Here is a 17990-nt window from a genome sequence, read left to right as displayed (position 1 = left end):
AGCTTTCAAATTCACACCAGAATCTCAGCATAATTCATATTTATTGGTTACTCAAGCTTAAATTTGACATACACTGATTACTGGCTTTACACCAATACCTACTAAAGCGCTTGTTAGTTTACCTGTAAGCATTGGATCTTACATTTGTTGGTAGAATTTACTGTCATGCTGAAACAGGGAAAATGCATAATACAGCTGATATTATTTTCAGGACTCAAAGGGGATCTGATTTCAGAATCCCAAACTCCTTGAACTTTTCATTTCCAATTGGTTTAATTTTTTGTACACGACCACCTGTTACTCTGTCTGGTGAACATTTGGAGCTGTGTCCTTTTCAAACCACAACAAAATTTTCCAGAATTGGGAGTAATGCAAGATACGACTTGCACTAAATAAATGCAAAGCATATTGTGCCTAACTATAAATCTGTCATCCCCTGCTGAATAATTTTTTTTCTCAAAATGGGAAGGGAATGTTGATTTAATTAAAAGGTAGATACTGGGCCTAATATAAGTTGCTGCCTTGACAATATGACACAACCACAGCGGGAAGAGATTATATGCATACAGAAAACCCATGAAAGCCAAGCAATGTGACGATGATTTAAGGCATTGATACGATTCATTCAGTTGGTCAAATAGATTCAATATTTTACATTTTGATGGGATACCCTTGTGATACTACTTTTTAATTAATCCATGTGAATGAATAAGTGAACATAGTTTTTGACCGTTTTGTCAGAGATTCTCCAAACTGCCAATTGAATTTGGCAATAATACCTTAAATAGTAGTTTTTCAAAGGAAAAGACAGAGTCAAAACTTATTATCTAAACAGTAAGTTTCATCTGCTTTGAATATCCACTAGAAATTCACTGAATATTCAAGATTGGTTAACCCTTTCAAACATTGACTGGATGCCTAATGACTATTCATAAGTTTAAATCCATACACTGTTAACATAAGGAGTACAATGTGTCAGCTGATCAAACAGCTCAAAGCAACAAGACGACCTCTGACCTTTAACCCACTGCGCAAGAGATGATCTCACTGATTACTGGATCGGTGCTCCGCACAGTAATCTGCATGGTAACAGTGTCTTGGAGTACCAGCTTTGCTCTCACCAAGGCATCGTGACCTCCACGGAACACCCCAGCTAGACAAAGGGTGTGAGAACTCTTACCCTCAGTGACTTTGTCAGAGCGCTCACAAGGTTGCATACCTAGGAATCCAATGATGTTAGTCACTGCCTCTGCAGAAACAAACCAAACCAAACCAATCAAAAATTGTCACAAATGTGCAAAGTTCCAACATGTCCTTGATTCTCTGTAATTTGCCAAATGCACAACCTTTCCAAAGTATCTGACTAATATAAACAGGATCAACATTTAAAACACATTATGTTCCATTGCCCATAACGTCCCATAAACTCCAAATGGAAATATGACCACAAATTTTGATTGTTGATCATTTATAACGGCACATATCTTAAAACCAACCCACAAAGGATGCTCCTAAAAAAGATTTTCTGAGCTAAAGATATTCAACAATACAAAAAAAATTCATCAACAAAGAATGACCTTATGTGGCTTTCATATGCTGATAAAATATCACAGGACTTCATGAATGTACTAACAGATAGAAATATCTGGCTTACATGAACATGACAGAACCCCCCCTCGCCTATTTATACAACGATAGAACAATCATTTGGTTCCACTGACCTTCCAGTGTCTTGGCTGAGAGGGCAAAGGTTTCATCCACTTCATTCTCCTCTCCAACCTCCTCCCAAGATGCTAAGAAGTTGGGTTTCATTACACGTTGGACATGATCTGCCACAGTGATCTCAACATCTTCCAGCTAATAGAAGGAAGGAATCAAAGGTTAGTAATTGAGAATTGCGAGTACTATGTTTGAATTGTCTAGCTGTCCCTAGCAGGCCTAGAGCTACAGTGGGTGAGACACCTGCACTTTGTAACTAGGAAGATGGAAGACGGAAGGAATCAAAGGTTAGCAATTGAGAATTGCGAGTACTATGTTTGAATTGTCTAGCTGTCCCTAGCAGGCCTAGAGCTACAGTGGATGAGACACCTGCACTTTGTAACTAGGAAGATGGAAGACGGAAGGAATCAAAGGTTAGTAATTGAGAATTGCAAGTACTATGTTTGAATTGTCTAGCTGTCCCTAGCAGGCCTAGAGCTACAGTGGATGAGACACCTGCACTTTGTAACTAGGAAGATGGAAGACGGAAGGAATCAAAGGTTAGTAATTGAGAATTGCAAGTACTATGTTTGAATTGTCTAGCTGTCCCTAGCAGGCCTAGAGCTACAGTGGGTGAGACACCTGCACTTTGTAACTAGGAAGATGGAAGACGGAAGGAATCAAAGGTTAGTAATTGAGAATTGCGAGTACTATGTTTGAATTGTCTAGCTGTCCCTAGCAGGCCTAGAGCTACAGTGGGTGAGACACCTGCACTTTGTAACTAGGAAGATGGAAGACGGAAGGAATCAAAGGTTAGCAATTGAGAATTGCAAGTACTATGTTTGAATTGTCTAGCTGTCCCTAGCAGGCCTAGAGCTACAGTGGATGAGACACCTGCACTTTGTAACTAGGAAGATGGAAGACGGAAGGAATCAAAGGTTAGCAATTGAGAATTGCAAGTACTATGTTTGAATTGTCTAGCTGTCCCTAGCAGGCCTAGAGCTACAGTGGATGAGACACCTGCACTTTGTAACTAGGAAGATGGAAGACGGAAGGAATCAAAGGTTAGCAATTGAGAATTGCGAGTACTATGTTTGAATTGTCTAGCTGTCCCTAGCAGGCCTAGAGCTACAGTGGATGAGACACCTGCACTTTGTAACTAGGAAGATGGAAGACGGAAGGAATCAAAGGTTAGCAATTGAGAATTGCGAGTACTATGTTTGAATTGTCTAGCTGTCCCTAGCAGGCCTAGAGCTACAGTGGGTGAGACACCTGCACTTTATAACTACATGGCATGGGGTCAGCCAATGCCAAAGCTCTTCAAAAAGCACTGAGCATAAACAAAAACTACTAAAACTGTTTTGAATAATACAATAAGCAGCTCTGTTTGTAGTCCATTTATGAAGTCTGCTTTCAAATTTTCCACATCAGGAGAATCATTCTGAAAAACACTCGGAAATCTCCACCTGACACTTTAAAGCAGTCAAGAGTTCAAGTCTCACCTGTGTTAAAATTGATCAGATTTGGAGACTAATGGGGCATTGGTACAAAAGATTCTAAGAAAACTTCGGCCAAATTCTTGCATGTTATGGAAAGGGCTACCTAAACAAGAGCTGGTCCAACAAGATGGCAGCAAGGTCAGCTAGGGGGAGGAGCAAGCCCAAGAGGAGTGGGAGGCATGAAACCCAGTCAACTTACCACATACTCATCCTCATAACCATCATCATCAGGCTCGCCGGTGTTGGGATCACAGTCCTTCACAAGGAACTTGAGGGTATTGGTGAATGTTCCTGTCACTACAAGATTAAGAAGGAGAAGGCATTTTCTTTCCGTTATCAGTGGAGGAAGTGTACAAAGCAACTCTTCAATACGAGGGGATCCTACCTTTGCTACTACGACAACTCTACAACTGAGTATTCTCCATTATTCCCAGAGTGTTTTGACTATAACGGTTGCATGATGTCGGAGTAGTGTATTACAAACCTACAGGTCAACTATCCAAAATGCCAAATGGCCTCAGAGTTTCAGCTTTCCGCCCACCACAGAACTGTTTACAAGACAAGCTCCTATTGTCTAAGAATTAGCAGTAAGCTGCTGTTAGCTACCTAACACAACAAGGTCCCATGGACCTGTGCACCTGTTCCAATTAATTATATTAAGGAGGGTCGAGGTTATTGCCAGACACTTGATTCTTACCACTAGTAGCATCTTCTGGCATGGAGACACAGGTATAGGTCACACCTGGCTGATTGTACTTGAGGCTAGCCGCAGGAACATGGCAAACTGTCTCAAACCCATCGCTGGAATCCATCTGGACAGTCACATTCTCCAAAAGTTGATCATTTAAGGTGTTAGTGCAGTCAAACTGTAGGTATAAAGATGTCAATCAAAGGAGTCGTCAGAACTGCTAAAATCAGGAGAGTCAATCTCAATAATTCTTATCAAGCTGGAGATATACACTCTAGGTGTAAATCTCAAGCAGTCCACATTGCTTGAAATGTCTTCTTCCAGAGGGTAATGCTAAAAAATAACACCAAAATATCTCAAGAGTAAGTCTGCTTAACCCTAACAGTTCCAAATCCTCGAATTTCAATACGATTTAACATACACCCTTGGGGGTTAGAGTTAATGCATGCAACGCAGTGATACATCTGTTGACCAGTCATTTTCTGTGAGAAGAAAAGTACCATGGTAAAGTTGTTCCTCAATGGGCTGGTATCCTCCTAAAGACAATGAATCATGTTCTTAATATTATCAAATCAGCCAACCCCCCCTCAGAACCAAACACCTCAAGAAAATCCATACTGACATGTATACAATCCTTCCGATTTTTGCCAAAACGAATTGCCATATGTCCTGATTCTCTACAAGTATTACACACATCATCAGTCTGCAACTAAATAAAAATTCCAGCGTGATTCCGCACTATTTCCTGTCTTTTGCTTCCAAGTGTCTCCTCTTCTTCACTTTGCCTATTTTAAATCTCCATCATTCTGAATCTCACACTTCTGGATGGCCAATACAGAAAAACCAACCTGGAACACGATGTTATTAGCAAAGGTGTGCTTGATACATCGCACCATGTACTCAGTCTCAGACTCGGTCAACTCTACCGGCTTGGAGGACTTGAAAAGAGGACCCAGAGAGGCAAACTCAGGAATGGCAGCCAGTTGCTCTGGTGATGGAGAATAAAAAGCAATTACCTACATCATGCATGTTGTACACGCTTTATGATTAATGCCTTGTCACCTGTAAATAAAATATGCAATATTTAATGGGAAGATTAATAGAATTATTCTCAAGTTGTGTAATCCTTGGAAGACTTCAGCAACTCATGTTGCCTCAAATTTATTTCATCTCTGCTTTCTTGCTTTCCAATTCTTTCCAGAGCTATTTGTATTACAGTATATCACATATCAGTACAGACTTGTTTGACATTTCCATAAGGCAGAACAAACATGCTGTTTCAAAAACAGGAACATTTCCAAGATAGATTCAAACAGGAGGTTCTCAGCAGCTTATAGGAGTGTGACAAATAACAATGCCAAGATCACCTGAGGTCCATACAATCAATTAACTTTGTCTGATTAAAAGTCAGTGATCTGTGGCTGGAACTCCTACCTCTGCTAGCTATCTGTAACTTCCACATTCAACTTACCTGCATATATCTCCTGGACTGGAGCACTTGGCTTGTCTGCAGGCTTCGCAGAAGGCAACAGATCTAGGAAAAAGACACAACAACAGATTGTAATCATCAACAGTTTACAGACTGCTGATCATTTTAGAAAACAGATAAAGAAAATTTAATGACCTGGCTTTTTCTTGAGTAATATTTTGGTTTTACTAATTTCTCTAGTTAGCATTGACAAATGAAAATAAAATAATGAATAATGAAAGAAAAGTATTATGCTCCAACTGTTTTTGTAATCTAGTCAAAACAGGTCAAACGAGTGACCTACCTGGCTTCTTCTGCTCAGTGATAGGCTGCGTTTCCAAGGGAACAGTCTTCATGTCAAAGGGTGTCTCTGAGGGGCTAAGTGTGTAGTGATGCAGCGCCCTCTCTAGCCCAACAATAGACACAGATAGTCCTAACGACGAAACACAAGAAAATTCAACACAATAAATAAAATGGTCCACACGTTTGGCTTGTTGAACTTTTTTAAAGGTAAATTGGTCAGTTATCATTAATAATAAATGTCAATTGTTACCATTGAGGATATACATCGAGTTGAGGGCTTTCTGTTGTTGCTCCAAGACACGAACGTAGTAGGTGGCACGATCTCTGACCTCATCATCACCATCAAGGAGGCATCTGAAGAATTAAACACAGTCTTTAGTGACAAGGATTTTTATCTTGGCTTTCATCTGTGGGCTTGCTTGTGGTCATAAATGCTGTCATCGATATTTTTAGAAATCTCAAACTAAAACAAGGAGACCTTCCGCCCAGAAATCCTCTCTTTAAAGAACGTAAAAACAGCTGAAACTTGACAACCAAGCCCTTGAAAAAGCCCTTCAAATTTAAATCTTACAATTTCATTGTTGCATGGCTATATTATACAAACAGCATGCTTGATAAGAAAAACTGTGGAGCACATTAGACCAAAGCAGGGCAGATGAACTCTTTGGTTTCTTCATGTGTACAGTGCACTAAAGAGGGCAAGATCAAACACATCAAATCTTAAAGAAGCAAAGCCTTTGCAATGATGTCAAGCAATTGAAAACAAAGAGCAAAAACTGCAATGAGATGGTGAGAAGTTTACCTCTTGAGTAGAACAATAACACTAGGGAGCAGAGACTCACAGTGGGCACCAAACTTAGCCAATGAACTCACAGCAGCTGACATAGTAGAGAGAAATATTAGAGTCATTTCAAATTCATCTCAGTGACAGTTTTCCTTGCCAGAAATGTAAATACACATTTCAGTAGAATTATCTGAACATTTATTCTTAAAAAAACACTTAAATTGCCATAAATAAGAACATGATGCAAGCTTCAGACCTTAAAATGGTCTACCTGAAAATTGCATTTCCTCAAAGAGCATATTAACACAACAGAACATAAAACATAACAGAAAGCTGTGAGTCAGGAAAAAAAAAAGCTTTGTGTGGAGTGGGGAGGAAGGGGCTGAGGGTGATAAGACTAGCCTACTTACCTGCTCTAATTGCTGCACTCTCCAAGATAACACGATTGAAGATGAAGCGGATATACTTGGATGGGTTCTGGGTGCGGGGTCCCTCTCTCCCTAGGAGATGCAAGATGCGGGTTGCCAAGGAGACATGCTCACAATCCTCAATAAACTCACACAGGTGAGCCAAGCCTGCCTCCTTAGCTTCAGGGTTCTCCTCAATGATGACAATGATGCTGTCAACGATGGCTCGCTTGTACTCGAATCCACCCTAGTTTGGAAAGAGAATTTAATAACAACCAGTCCTGGCTGTTTAATCCCTTTCTTCCCATAGCAGTCTATGTTGCAATTTGATTGAAGTATGCCAACTGTGAGGTTAAACATCTCCTAAGGCAACCTGTGACCTAGGATTTCAGTAACTCTCAATTCACAGAACAAGCTTTTTTCATCAAGACTTCTAAAGTTTCCTGGATATCAGCTTTTGACATACAAACCCACAGTAGTCAAAGAGACACTGTTTCTTTAAATAACAGAGTCACTTCATTTTTACTGAAAAGTTCAAAACAAAGCAGTTTGGAATGTTTCTAAGTGGCATAACAACCCTGTAAAGATCTACCAGTAAAAGAAATAGAAAAACAAACTTTAGGGAAAAGTAATGTTTTCAGTTGTTCTGATTACAAGCAGTGATACAGTTAGTGGCCATATTACCTCTTCACGAAGCATGTTGGACAAGAAACTCATCATGACGCCATGCTTACGAGGAAACTTGCTACACAAGGAACGGACAGCTTGTACCACCACCACCTTGAACTCATCCGAGATCTCAGACATGAAAGTAGCTATCTGCTTCATCAGACGCTCCACACTCCCTTCGCTGCCTGTCTTGAGTAAGGTTGTAATAGCCAACGTGGCAATGCTGCGGTTGACATCGGTGATCAGGTTTTCTAGGTCCAGATTGCAGGCAGTGACAGCTGCTGGATGGGTCATGGCGACCTGTTGGAGGCAAGGGTGGAGAGAGGATAGCAGAATGGGTGATGAAGAGGTGAATGTGCGGAAAAGATGATACACTAGAATGTCTTCTCTGGATTGAAATACATGAGGGGCCAAGTTGACAAATTTAGTTGCTAAGCACAATTGCACTTGGCAGATTTGAAAAACAAATCTGCCAAGTAAAAAGTCATCAGCCCAAACATCAACTGGATGGAACCACTATACTCACTCTGTTGAGAGTCTTCGTGGCAGCAAATCTCAGAGTAGGTTTAGGAGAGCTCAGGAAGAGCTGTAAGACAGAGACGGCTGGAGCTAACTCCCTAGCTGTAGTGTTCTTCATGTTGACAATGGCATGAGCTGCTTCATAGATCACCATCTGTGGATAATGCACAGGGATGAATATTACCATCCAGGGTTTTAAGACAAAAACAGAAAATCTATTTGGGAAATAAATCATACGTGGAATGGTGGTAGAAACCAATTCACATGGGATTACTGTAGCGAGACCAGTAATGACAAAAGTACAGTGTCATTGAGGGTTTTATTAACGGTTAGCACAATGTTCCCATAACTGAAAATAAGGTCCAGCGACTACAGTGCCTTGTGCTAGGATTGTTGAGGGCCTCAACACACTACAATACCTTCAAAAAGCAAATATACATCAGTCACTGCAGAGGTGTCAAAAAAAAATCTGACTCACCTCACTTTTGTGCCTCAGACAACCCTCGATGAAATCAAACAATGGACTGTCATTCCTGAAAAGGAAAAATAAATGTACAATTGAAGTACAAGCCACAAGCAAGAATGATCTTTCTTAAATTTTCTTAAATATGGAAATGAAACTATTTAATGTAGTAGCCACTCTGTTTTTGAAATCCAACCAAATCTTCGGATATTTTGCCTGCTTTGAACAATTGTTATTTACTCATAAAAGGGATGTTATTACGGTCATTTAAAGCATCAACATCTAAGTTTTATCCCTGTTACCATCTTACCCAGCATCCTCATCTTCCAAAAGCTTCGATGCAATCCGAATCTGAGCGAGGAAATAAATCAAGAAGGGGTAAAAATCCACGTACAACACGCATGTGTTTTGGCATCCTATTATGTGGAAGCAGATGGGAATTAATGATCCAAATCTGGTACCTTATGTGGCGTGGACTTACCAACATACAAGTAGCATAAGGAGACTTGAGGCCTCCACGAGTGTACTTGCCAACCAGTTTAGTGATAGCTAGTCGGTCATTCTTGCGGATATGATAGATCAGTCCTAAGGCGTGGTACTGGACCATTACATTGTCACTGGTAGCAGCCTCTTGAGCCTCATTGACCCAGCGTTTGACAACATCAGGACTCTGAGACAACAGGTGCTGTCAGGAAATTGGAAAGAAATCAATTAATCAATCATCTACCTTGTCAATATCAAGTCGGGTGATCATAACATGGGTATTGTTCAGATTACCAACTTACCAGTGATGATGCAAGAGCTGCACTAGACACACTGTGGACCTTGTCAACAATTGCCTGCTTCATGTAACGTTCTAAGCCCTGCAACATGGTGGTCTGAAAAGATGGGGAAAAAGACAACACCGTAACGATTGGAACTGTTACCTTTGTCTACAAGCTAACGAGTCATGCCTTCAATTGAGGCCACAGACACCATACCATATGAAAGTGGCTCTTGATTGTAAAGGCATTGTTGCAATACTTTGAATATCTGTGCTTTGGAGGTTCCTCCAAAGACAAACAATTTCTGCTGAGAATGACCGTGGAATATCAAGTATTGTCACATGGGAGTATTAGCTTGTGAAGGCTCAAGTGGATCAGGGAAGGAGAGGTACCCACTGGAGAGTCAAATTACAATTACTGGATGGCTAACTCGCTGTGTAAAGTCCTAGTGGGTAGATCTGTGTCTGTGCAAACAAATCCAGATTTTGAACGGCTTTTATATGACTAGTTGCAAATCTATATTTGTATTCTAAAATGATTTGTTAAGATAGTTGCTATGCCGAAATCCCAAATCAGTAAATGGGCATTTAATTTTTCTATGTGAAAACAATGCAAACATATGCACACCCACTCACCAACTCACATCAGTGATCTTGCATTGTTAGCGCTCTATTTGTTTGATACAGCTGTAGAGTACCAACTCCATCAGTGATCTTGCTGAGTAAGCACTCTAGTTATGTGATACAACTGTAGAGTACCAACTCACATCTGTGATCTTGCAGAGTTAGTGCTCTAGTAATTTGATACAGCTGTAGAGTACCAATTCACATCAGTGATCTTGCAGTGTTAGCACTCTAGTAATTTGATACAGCTGTAGAGTGCCAACTCCATCAGTGATCTTGCAGAGTTAGCGCTCTAGTTATGTGATACAGCTGTAGAGTACCAATTCACATCAGTGATCTTGCAGTGTTAGCACTCTAGTTATGTGATACAGCTGTAGAGTACCAACTCACATCAGTGATCTTGACGAGTTAGCACTCTAGTTATGTGATACAACTGTAGAGTACCAACTCACATCAGTGATCTTGCAGAGTTAGCTCTCTAGTAATTTGATACAGCTGTAGAGTTCCAACTCACATCAGTGATCTTGCCGAGTTAGCACTCTAGTTATGTGATACAACTGTAGAGTACCAACTCACATCAGTGATCTTGCAGAGTTAGCTCTCTAGTAATTTGATACAGCTGTAGAGTTCCAACTCACATCAGTGTTCTTGCAGAGTTAGAGCTCTAGTAATTTGATACAGCTGTAGAGTTCCAACTCACATCAGTGTTCTTGCAGAGTTAGAGCACTAGTAATTTGATACAGCTGTAGAGTACCAATTCACATCAGTGATATTGTAGTGTTAGCACTCTAGTAATTTGATACAGCTGTAGAGTACCAACTCACATCAGTGATCTTGCAGAGTTAGCTCTCTAGTAATTTGATACAGCTGTAGAGTACCAACTCACATCAGTGATCTTGCAGAGTTAGCTCTCTAGTAATTTGATACAACTGTAGAGTACCAACTCACATCAGTGATCTTGCAGAGTTAGCTCTCTAGTAATTTGATACAGCTGTAGAGTACCAACTCCAGTGATCTTGCTGAGTTAGAGCACTAATTACTTGATACAGCTCTAGAGTTCCAACTCCATCAGTGATCTTGCTGAGTTAGCACTCTAGTAACTTAATACCACTCCACGGTACCAACTTACATCAGTGATCTTGCTGGGTTAGCACTCTAGAAATTTAATACAGCTCTCCAGTACCAACTTACATCAGTGATCTTGCAGAGAGCACGGATGGCAGCAGCTCTATACATATCCTCCTTGCCTGTCATGTCTTTTGTCAAGCTGCTAGTCACAATAATCACATCCTCAGCAATGTTAGCCATCTCTTTGATGACTAGGTACACCATACGACGAAGCATCACCTGTCAAGTAGGCCACAGAACAAATTGAAGTGAAACCCTATGCCACTCTCACGTTACTTTTTAGGGTTGAACTTTCCAAGCAGCTTAAAAGTTGGCTATTGCAAGAATAGATGAGAGCAGAATTTGACACTGATTGACAAAGATGTTTTCAGGTAATATCATTATGCAAAGTAGGTCAAGGTGTCTATTAGAGCACCGCAAATCCTTGAAAATAAAGAAAACTGTGATTTCTGACAATGCACAAACTCTATGCTGAGACACAGCCAAAAGGTTAAAATTTGAAGAGTTGTTGAATTTGACTTACATCATTTGACTGGAACAGCTTGGTCATGGCAAAGAATGTCTCAGTGGCTTCAGTTGTGCCAATGTGCTCTCCCTGTAGGATGTGAAAGAAATTAGAAAAAATGGACAAAGGCTTGCTCTGTTAAAATGGAGATTGACTTGTATGATCGGATTAAAAACCATTCTCATTCAAAACAAGTTCATCTACATTTGGCCATTTGACATTCTCGCTGCTAAAACTAGGTGTCAGCCAAAGTTACAAAGTAAATGAGACCATTATTCTCCTTGCTTATTTTTTACAGTCGATGTGAAACAAAGATTAAACAGCAGTTATGCAGGCAAATTTGTCTGTCCTTAGGCAGAACAAAGAAATGGAACAACATGACCACGCTGAGATTTAAGACTGACCTGATTCAGAATGTACATGATCTTGGTTAAGATGTGGCAACACTTCCGTGGTTTGATGGGAGTCTCGTTAAAGACACGAGCCTACAGGGTAACAACAGTCAACAACACGTTCTTAGCAAAATGTGGGCAGCAATAAATTCAGTTTTGTACTCTACAATTCATGAAATTCAAGCCAACATACCATTTCAAGGTCTATGGGCAAATAGTTTGAAGGTATGTCTGAAAAACCGATAATTCTAAGGGATGAATAAACCAGTTCTGAAAATGGAAGCAAGTACGCTGCATTAGTGCAAAAAAAGATTATTCCACTGTACATATGTTCTTTATTTCAGAAAATTGAAGGAAAACCTTTCCAAAAAGATGTCAGATCAGATTTTCTATGGTTGAATAACAAGTTTATCATTTTACATTATAAATCCGACGTTATTCATGAATACTTTGAAAAAAACAATTCTTGGTTTGGAACTCTTGTTATCTAGTTGGTGGATCATATGACAGCTCTACATACCTCCTGTAAGACTGCACTCTTTTCCATATTCTGAAATGGATTGGAAGAGCCTCCTAGACATATGAAGAAAAAAATCAAGCAAACACATGTAGAGTTAACATTGTGCAATAACAGTAAATAAAATATTCAGCGACATGTACACATAATCTCATTCTATAAAATATCCAAGGGAAACATGTAGATTGCAGGAAATTGCACTGGTTTCAATGCACAAATAGTTAGCACTGTGACTAGGATTCTCACATGCACATTTATACCTTGTGTAAATGGGCTCAGGATTTTAACATCTGCCAAAGATTTGGGGGGATTTGACCTAATTTTCTTGTAATTTTAAGCAATAATGTCCAAAATGTCCTCAATGTGGCAAGCACTAGACATCTTCTTTTGAAACACCTTACAGCAAGACTTTTACACGACAACGATTGGTGGATTGGTAACATTGCTCTGGGATGAAGTAAGACTGTCCACAAGGTTGCAACTTGCACAGTATGTGTACCCATGAAACAATCCTGGTTACCATGCAAAGTGCACCAGCATATTTCATACACTCAGCACAGTGTCAACAGACGTGCGCCACAGTATGCAGCTCAAATGTGTGGATTGTTTTAAAAGAGATGCAGGATTTAAGTAAAACCATTAGCACCCGGTTCCTATGATATGGAAAACAAAGTCCACTGTTTCAAACTTACATTCAGACCTTAAGGATCCGTTCTTTAATCCTAGAACTAGTACTAGCTCTAGCTTAGGTAAATTTTGACAATATGAAGCAAAAAACCCAGAATCTTTTACCTGAGTTTTGGGAAAGATGACAGCATCACACCATTTTGTTTCACATCTTGTTAACCGACCTAGCCATTGTGGATATACTAAATGTCATAAAAGAAACTTTTATGGTTCCAGGTCAAGGAACCAGACTACATGCGCTGATTTGTCTTCATTCACAGCTCTTCATCGCATCATTTACACTGCTGTTTTACCCATAATATCCCTCAAAATCCAAAACCCTTCTCTGTTTTCTTTCTCATATGAAAGAGGATGTCACTGTCAACTTATATAGGTACATGTAAGGTGTTGGAAAAGGTAGATTTTGCTTCCTCATTATAGGAACAGGGTGCTAATGGTAATGAACGCCAGTAAAATAAGGCCTGAATTTTGCCTAAAATAACTCACGCACATCAAAACCCATCAAGCATGCATGATGAGATTTTGGGGGAACATTTGATTGACAAAGTGCAGTTTTAGGCAAAATAAATGGGCACATTCAGAATGTCATAACATTTCATAGGAGTGTGACTCAAAGTTTTGGGAGACGTCACCAGCCACTCACACTGGGTACTAAGAAGGGCAAATGCATGACATTCTTTCTGTCGAGCACTCATTGGTACTGGATAGAGTTCATCGGAACAAGGGTCAACATTTATGTAAACCCGTACGACATATCTGATACAGTCAGTGATAGCCGGCTGGCCATGGCCCATGATACAGCAGGGTCCGACCTTAACGCTGGTCCACTATTCAAGTAAAAACGGCGGCGGACTAGCGAAAGCCCTTGTCTAAGTAGTCCGGCAGTCTAGTAAAACAGTATTCTGAAATAGGTGGCGAAATAGTTGATTGTGATTCATGCCCTCCTCTAGCTACTGCTGGTTTTTGAATGAAATAAATTAGGACTTTTTGCAACCAAGAATAGTTCAGTCCCTGGCACCAGCCCAGCAGAAGTAATGCTGAAGTCGATGAATGCAGCGGCAATAAATCACCTGAAACTTCTGTTCTGCAACGCCTTTGCGGCGCAATCGCATTTAAGGGCCGTTTGCTGTACAGTACTACCATGTGTAGCCGGTGCGACTCGACAATACCATTCAGCACGTGCTCTCATGCATTGCATCGTAGAGGTACATGAAATCATGAATATGCATCCCATGCATATGACATACTTAGTGTGTATCATATGCATTAAATTTTTTCTGATTGGTCAGAGGTAGTTGCGACCCTAGCGATGTCACGGTTGTGATTTCGTGTTTGGTTCGCACGCTACGGGTTGCACTACACCAAATACGCGCCGGTAGAAAACATTGCAAAATCAGACCGAAATAGCGCTGCCTGTTGACTCTTGGAAAGAGGTTGGCCTACGTTTTTTCACTGGAAATTCAGGATTGTGGCCAGAAGATCACTTTTCGTTTCAATTTTAAGGGGGTAAGCCACGAAAATTATTTTTATTTGCCTTTCCCCAAAGATACCTCCAAAATAGTAGTAAAACTATGCACTCAGCTCTGAATGTAGCCGCCCGCCACTTTTGAAAGAAATACCCCGAACTGGAAATTATCAGTTCCAAATTTGCGATTTATAGAAATATTTTTATGATCCCTCCAGATGATGGCATGTCTTATTGTAAAGTCCCCATGGGATCACAAAATATTAATGAGCTCACACGCAGAAATACAACCGTGAGGTGGAATATACCCCACAGGTACTGGACACAGTCGAGAATGGACATGTACTATGTACATTACGTCAGGCACGGTGTATGCGTACATATGTGCGTGTACATATACGCGTGCATACTGCAAAAACGTACATGTACATAAACTGTGCATCATGATTTTTTTTCTGTCTCTTGGATTGTGAATAAAACAAACCATTTCAGCAGGTAACCAATTTGTGTGTTTACTTTGCTGCTTGAGTAGAGTTATATACTCATGAATATTCTGGAAATTCCGATTCCCATGACCATTTATGATTACTCATCAACAATTAAACAACAGTCAGCACCGAGTGCACACTTATGCATGATGTTGGAGCAGAAAACACTAGTGCCAAAAAGAATGTTGAAATTTGGGGGATGACGCGGACTAGTGAAAATGCTGGTGGACTAGTAAAAAGCCATCACTGCTGGTCCCACTGGCAAGTGAGAAAAAAAGTTAAGGGCAAACCCTAGTTTGTACAGCATAGCAAGTGACATTTGTCATTTGTGTGTTCATGGCATACGTGTACATGTACCTGTGGTCACTTTGGTGTATTTCCTTTAAACTACAGAAACTTGTGAAGTGCATTGCCTTCCAAGTGCCCTGCATGGGCAGCGGGTGAAGAGCGAATATAAATACAGCATACACTCTGATACACCACCGCCTAAATACCATGGTAATTTATTACACACATCATGAAGACTGTCCGGAAAATGGACCACAATTAAAGCACAAGACCAGGCATACACGACATCATTTTGCCGGCTCATGAAACCCAAATCGTCTGAGATAATCTCACCATCTTCCTCATCCTTTTTGTCCCTCCTCAGCATATGCATGGTGATGTCAAGGACTGAACTCCCTTAAACCAAATTATTCTGGATTTTGGTGATTATTCCAAGTCAGCAAACACGCAAGCAAGCACGACACGTATCCGTACTCCACGTCACTTATACGTCGCTCTTGAGACTAATGAGGGCGCACTCAAACTTGGACAGACTCGATAACGGAGTCGGACCATGTCGTTACTCGGACTCAAAACAGAACAAAGCACTACAAGTAGTAGTTTCTCACACTCTTTCAGATCAACATATTTCGTTTAGACAGTAAATTATTTGACAACGCTCATTTTTTCTTCCGGTCATTTAGAGGGGTTAACAAACCCTGGTTGATAGAACAAAAAGGAGTTATAATAACCATGGCAGACTTGTAGCTCAAAATAATCAATACACATGGATACATTTCCAGGATTTTTAAAACTGTGTGTTTTAATAGTATTTCAATATTCCTATGAATATTTTTTGTTTACCTTGCCAGGCCTCTCCAGGATTGCCCCCTGTTTTGGTCTAAGTCTTCGGTCCCAACCCACCCCGTCTCCCCCCCCCTTGGTCCGATGTTTTTGTTATTTGCTTAGAATTCTGTCCATGGTGAATGTTTTTTGCTGATTTTCGTTTGTCTTTTAATGTTTATTATTGTAAACCCTTCCATCCACTTATTATTGTATCACAGATGTGCATTACAGTAAAAGCTATTTCAAATATAGTAGACATTTGTAGTTCTCTGGAAATAACCACGGACCCCAAATGGTTACATTTGAAAAAAACCTATATTAATCTACAATGGAGTTCAACTTGAACAAGGATAATTTTAACCAAAAACTCTTCCAACCCAAATGCATGCACTCATAGACTAGGGTCTATTATTAAGAGCTTTGGTTTAAACGAATCAATTCAGACGAAAACCCCTCATCGCGTTTTACCGTTTGAACATTCTGTCACATTGGGTCGAATAGCAAAGCAGCTTCGAGAAAAATGTATGGGCCTATTTTGCCTCGTTTTTAGTAGGAGGGTGGAGAAAAAAGTGCAATGAGGGACTGGGACAAATCACTCATCCCTGTTAGTTTTTTTTTTAATGAACGCTATATAATTAGTCAATTTTACCTGCTTTATATGCATATATTGGGAGCATTTGCACCATTTTGTATGAATACTACCATCAACTAATTCGAACATTCTTTTTGCTTTTACCCAGACACGATCCCTGATCATATATGATCCTTAAAGGAACCAAGAAATAGATATATTTTATCAATTTTACTAAAAACCCTTGAAATTGCATCTTTTGGTTTCAATTAACCTATTTTAAAATGTTGTTTTGCAATTTTAGCCCACTCATATTTTGATGCTGCTTTGGTTTTATGATAATGCAATTTGCATATTCATGAGCAGAACTTTGAAGTCATCCAAGGCGCCGAATCTCAATCATGTTGCAGTGATCTGAGCAAAATTTTTAATGTTTGAAAAAGTGCACCGTTCCGTTCACTTATCTCAAAAAAGATGTCAAACGGTCTTCATACATGGAAGAAGAGTACAGAGATACACAAAAAGTGATAAGAAATATTCATTTCCTGGATCCTTTAACGAATCTCACATTGTCGCAATTTACATCGTGTTTACTTCCTTGTCAAACTTGCCTTTTATTAACACAATACATGTAATGACCTTTCTGATGCAATGTAATTACTCAGAACTTTGCTCTCGCGTTGGTGGGCGTAAAGATCACGGGATTCGGATCGCAGTTCAATTACAGTCACATGTTTCCTTCCCGTTGTTGGCTCAGAGTATTTTTGACGGCGGTCGTGTTCCACAAAGTATTGTCACAAATACATGTAATACAAACAAGGTTTGAACTGTACCACACGGCAGAAGGTAACGACACTTTGGATTGGAAGGCAGAAGGTAGGCTTTAATTTTTAAAAGGTTTTCCATACTGCTAACAAACAGGGAAATGTATGACACTCACGAATTAAATAATGCTTAGCTCGTTATTACAGGCTTCTGTTTACTATTTATATGGGCAACATGAATAATTCATTACTTCAAAATAAAGAGTTACTATTTAATTTGCATGAAGTTTGTATATTGTGGAATGAGTTATTTTAATAATCGATTCTTGTCATCTTCTGTCGACCTTGGCGTTAAACATTGCTTCTAGGTTTGTTCACACAAGATGACTTCTTCAATACATGTGTAATTTATGCGCCTACAGAGGAAAAACAGGGATCCGAGGTTGACAAGAATTGGAGGTAGTGTCTGGTCACA

The 17990-nt window shown here is 39.9% G+C and overlaps 2 protein-coding genes across 4 annotated transcripts in view; one reads left to right on the top strand and one right to left on the bottom strand.

The window, feature by feature from the left end:
- Positions 1 to 22: 22 nt before the first annotated feature.
- LOC110984164 (coatomer subunit gamma-2-like) overlaps positions 23 to 17990 on the bottom strand; it is an 18264-nt gene continuing 296 nt past the window's right edge. The window contains exons 1-21 of one of the 3 annotated variants that reach the window (XM_087135564.1): positions 15689 to 15857; positions 12431 to 12483; positions 11923 to 12003; positions 11537 to 11608; positions 11077 to 11232; positions 9284 to 9376; positions 8980 to 9183; positions 8809 to 8849; positions 8514 to 8568; positions 8043 to 8189; positions 7532 to 7816; positions 6851 to 7094; positions 6459 to 6534; positions 5907 to 6010; positions 5658 to 5786; positions 5357 to 5419; positions 4734 to 4873; positions 3895 to 4063; positions 3397 to 3494; positions 1722 to 1857; positions 23 to 1249 (exon numbers count right to left, since the gene is read on the bottom strand). In XM_087135564.1, the coding sequence (XP_086991690.1) occupies positions 1020 to 1249; positions 1722 to 1857; positions 3397 to 3494; positions 3895 to 4063; positions 4734 to 4873; positions 5357 to 5419; positions 5658 to 5786; positions 5907 to 6010; positions 6459 to 6534; positions 6851 to 7094; positions 7532 to 7816; positions 8043 to 8189; positions 8514 to 8568; positions 8809 to 8849; positions 8980 to 9183; positions 9284 to 9376; positions 11077 to 11232; positions 11537 to 11608; positions 11923 to 12003; positions 12431 to 12483; positions 15689 to 15728 (2616 nt within the window). In that variant the 5' untranslated portion in view covers positions 15729 to 15857 and the 3' untranslated portion in view covers positions 23 to 1019. Of the gene's footprint in view, positions 1250 to 1721; positions 1858 to 3396; positions 3495 to 3894; positions 4064 to 4733; positions 4874 to 5356; positions 5420 to 5657; positions 5787 to 5906; positions 6011 to 6458; positions 6535 to 6850; positions 7095 to 7531; positions 7817 to 8042; positions 8190 to 8513; positions 8569 to 8808; positions 8850 to 8979; positions 9184 to 9283; positions 9377 to 9905; positions 9929 to 11076; positions 11233 to 11536; positions 11609 to 11922; positions 12004 to 12430; positions 12484 to 15688; positions 15858 to 17990 lie in introns of those variants that run through there. The other 2 variants (XM_087135565.1, XM_087135566.1) reach the window with 2 other exon arrangements.
- LOC110984752 (chloroquine resistance transporter-like) overlaps positions 17470 to 17990 on the top strand; it is an 11128-nt gene continuing 10607 nt past the window's right edge. Inside the window, exon 1 of the mRNA XM_022245248.2 lies at positions 17470 to 17627. The gene's annotated coding sequence lies outside the window, so the exon portion shown is untranslated. The remainder of the gene's footprint in view (positions 17628 to 17990) is intronic.

The sequence above is a fragment of the Acanthaster planci genome, linkage group LG04 (genome assembly GCF_054643075.1).
Source record: "Acanthaster planci isolate LZ-2023a linkage group LG04, COTS_SCS, whole genome shotgun sequence".
Classification (NCBI taxonomy): domain Eukaryota; kingdom Metazoa; phylum Echinodermata; class Asteroidea; order Valvatida; family Acanthasteridae; genus Acanthaster; species Acanthaster planci.
Note: the sequence above shows the minus strand (reverse complement) of the source record. Positions and strands in the feature narration are given on the sequence as shown.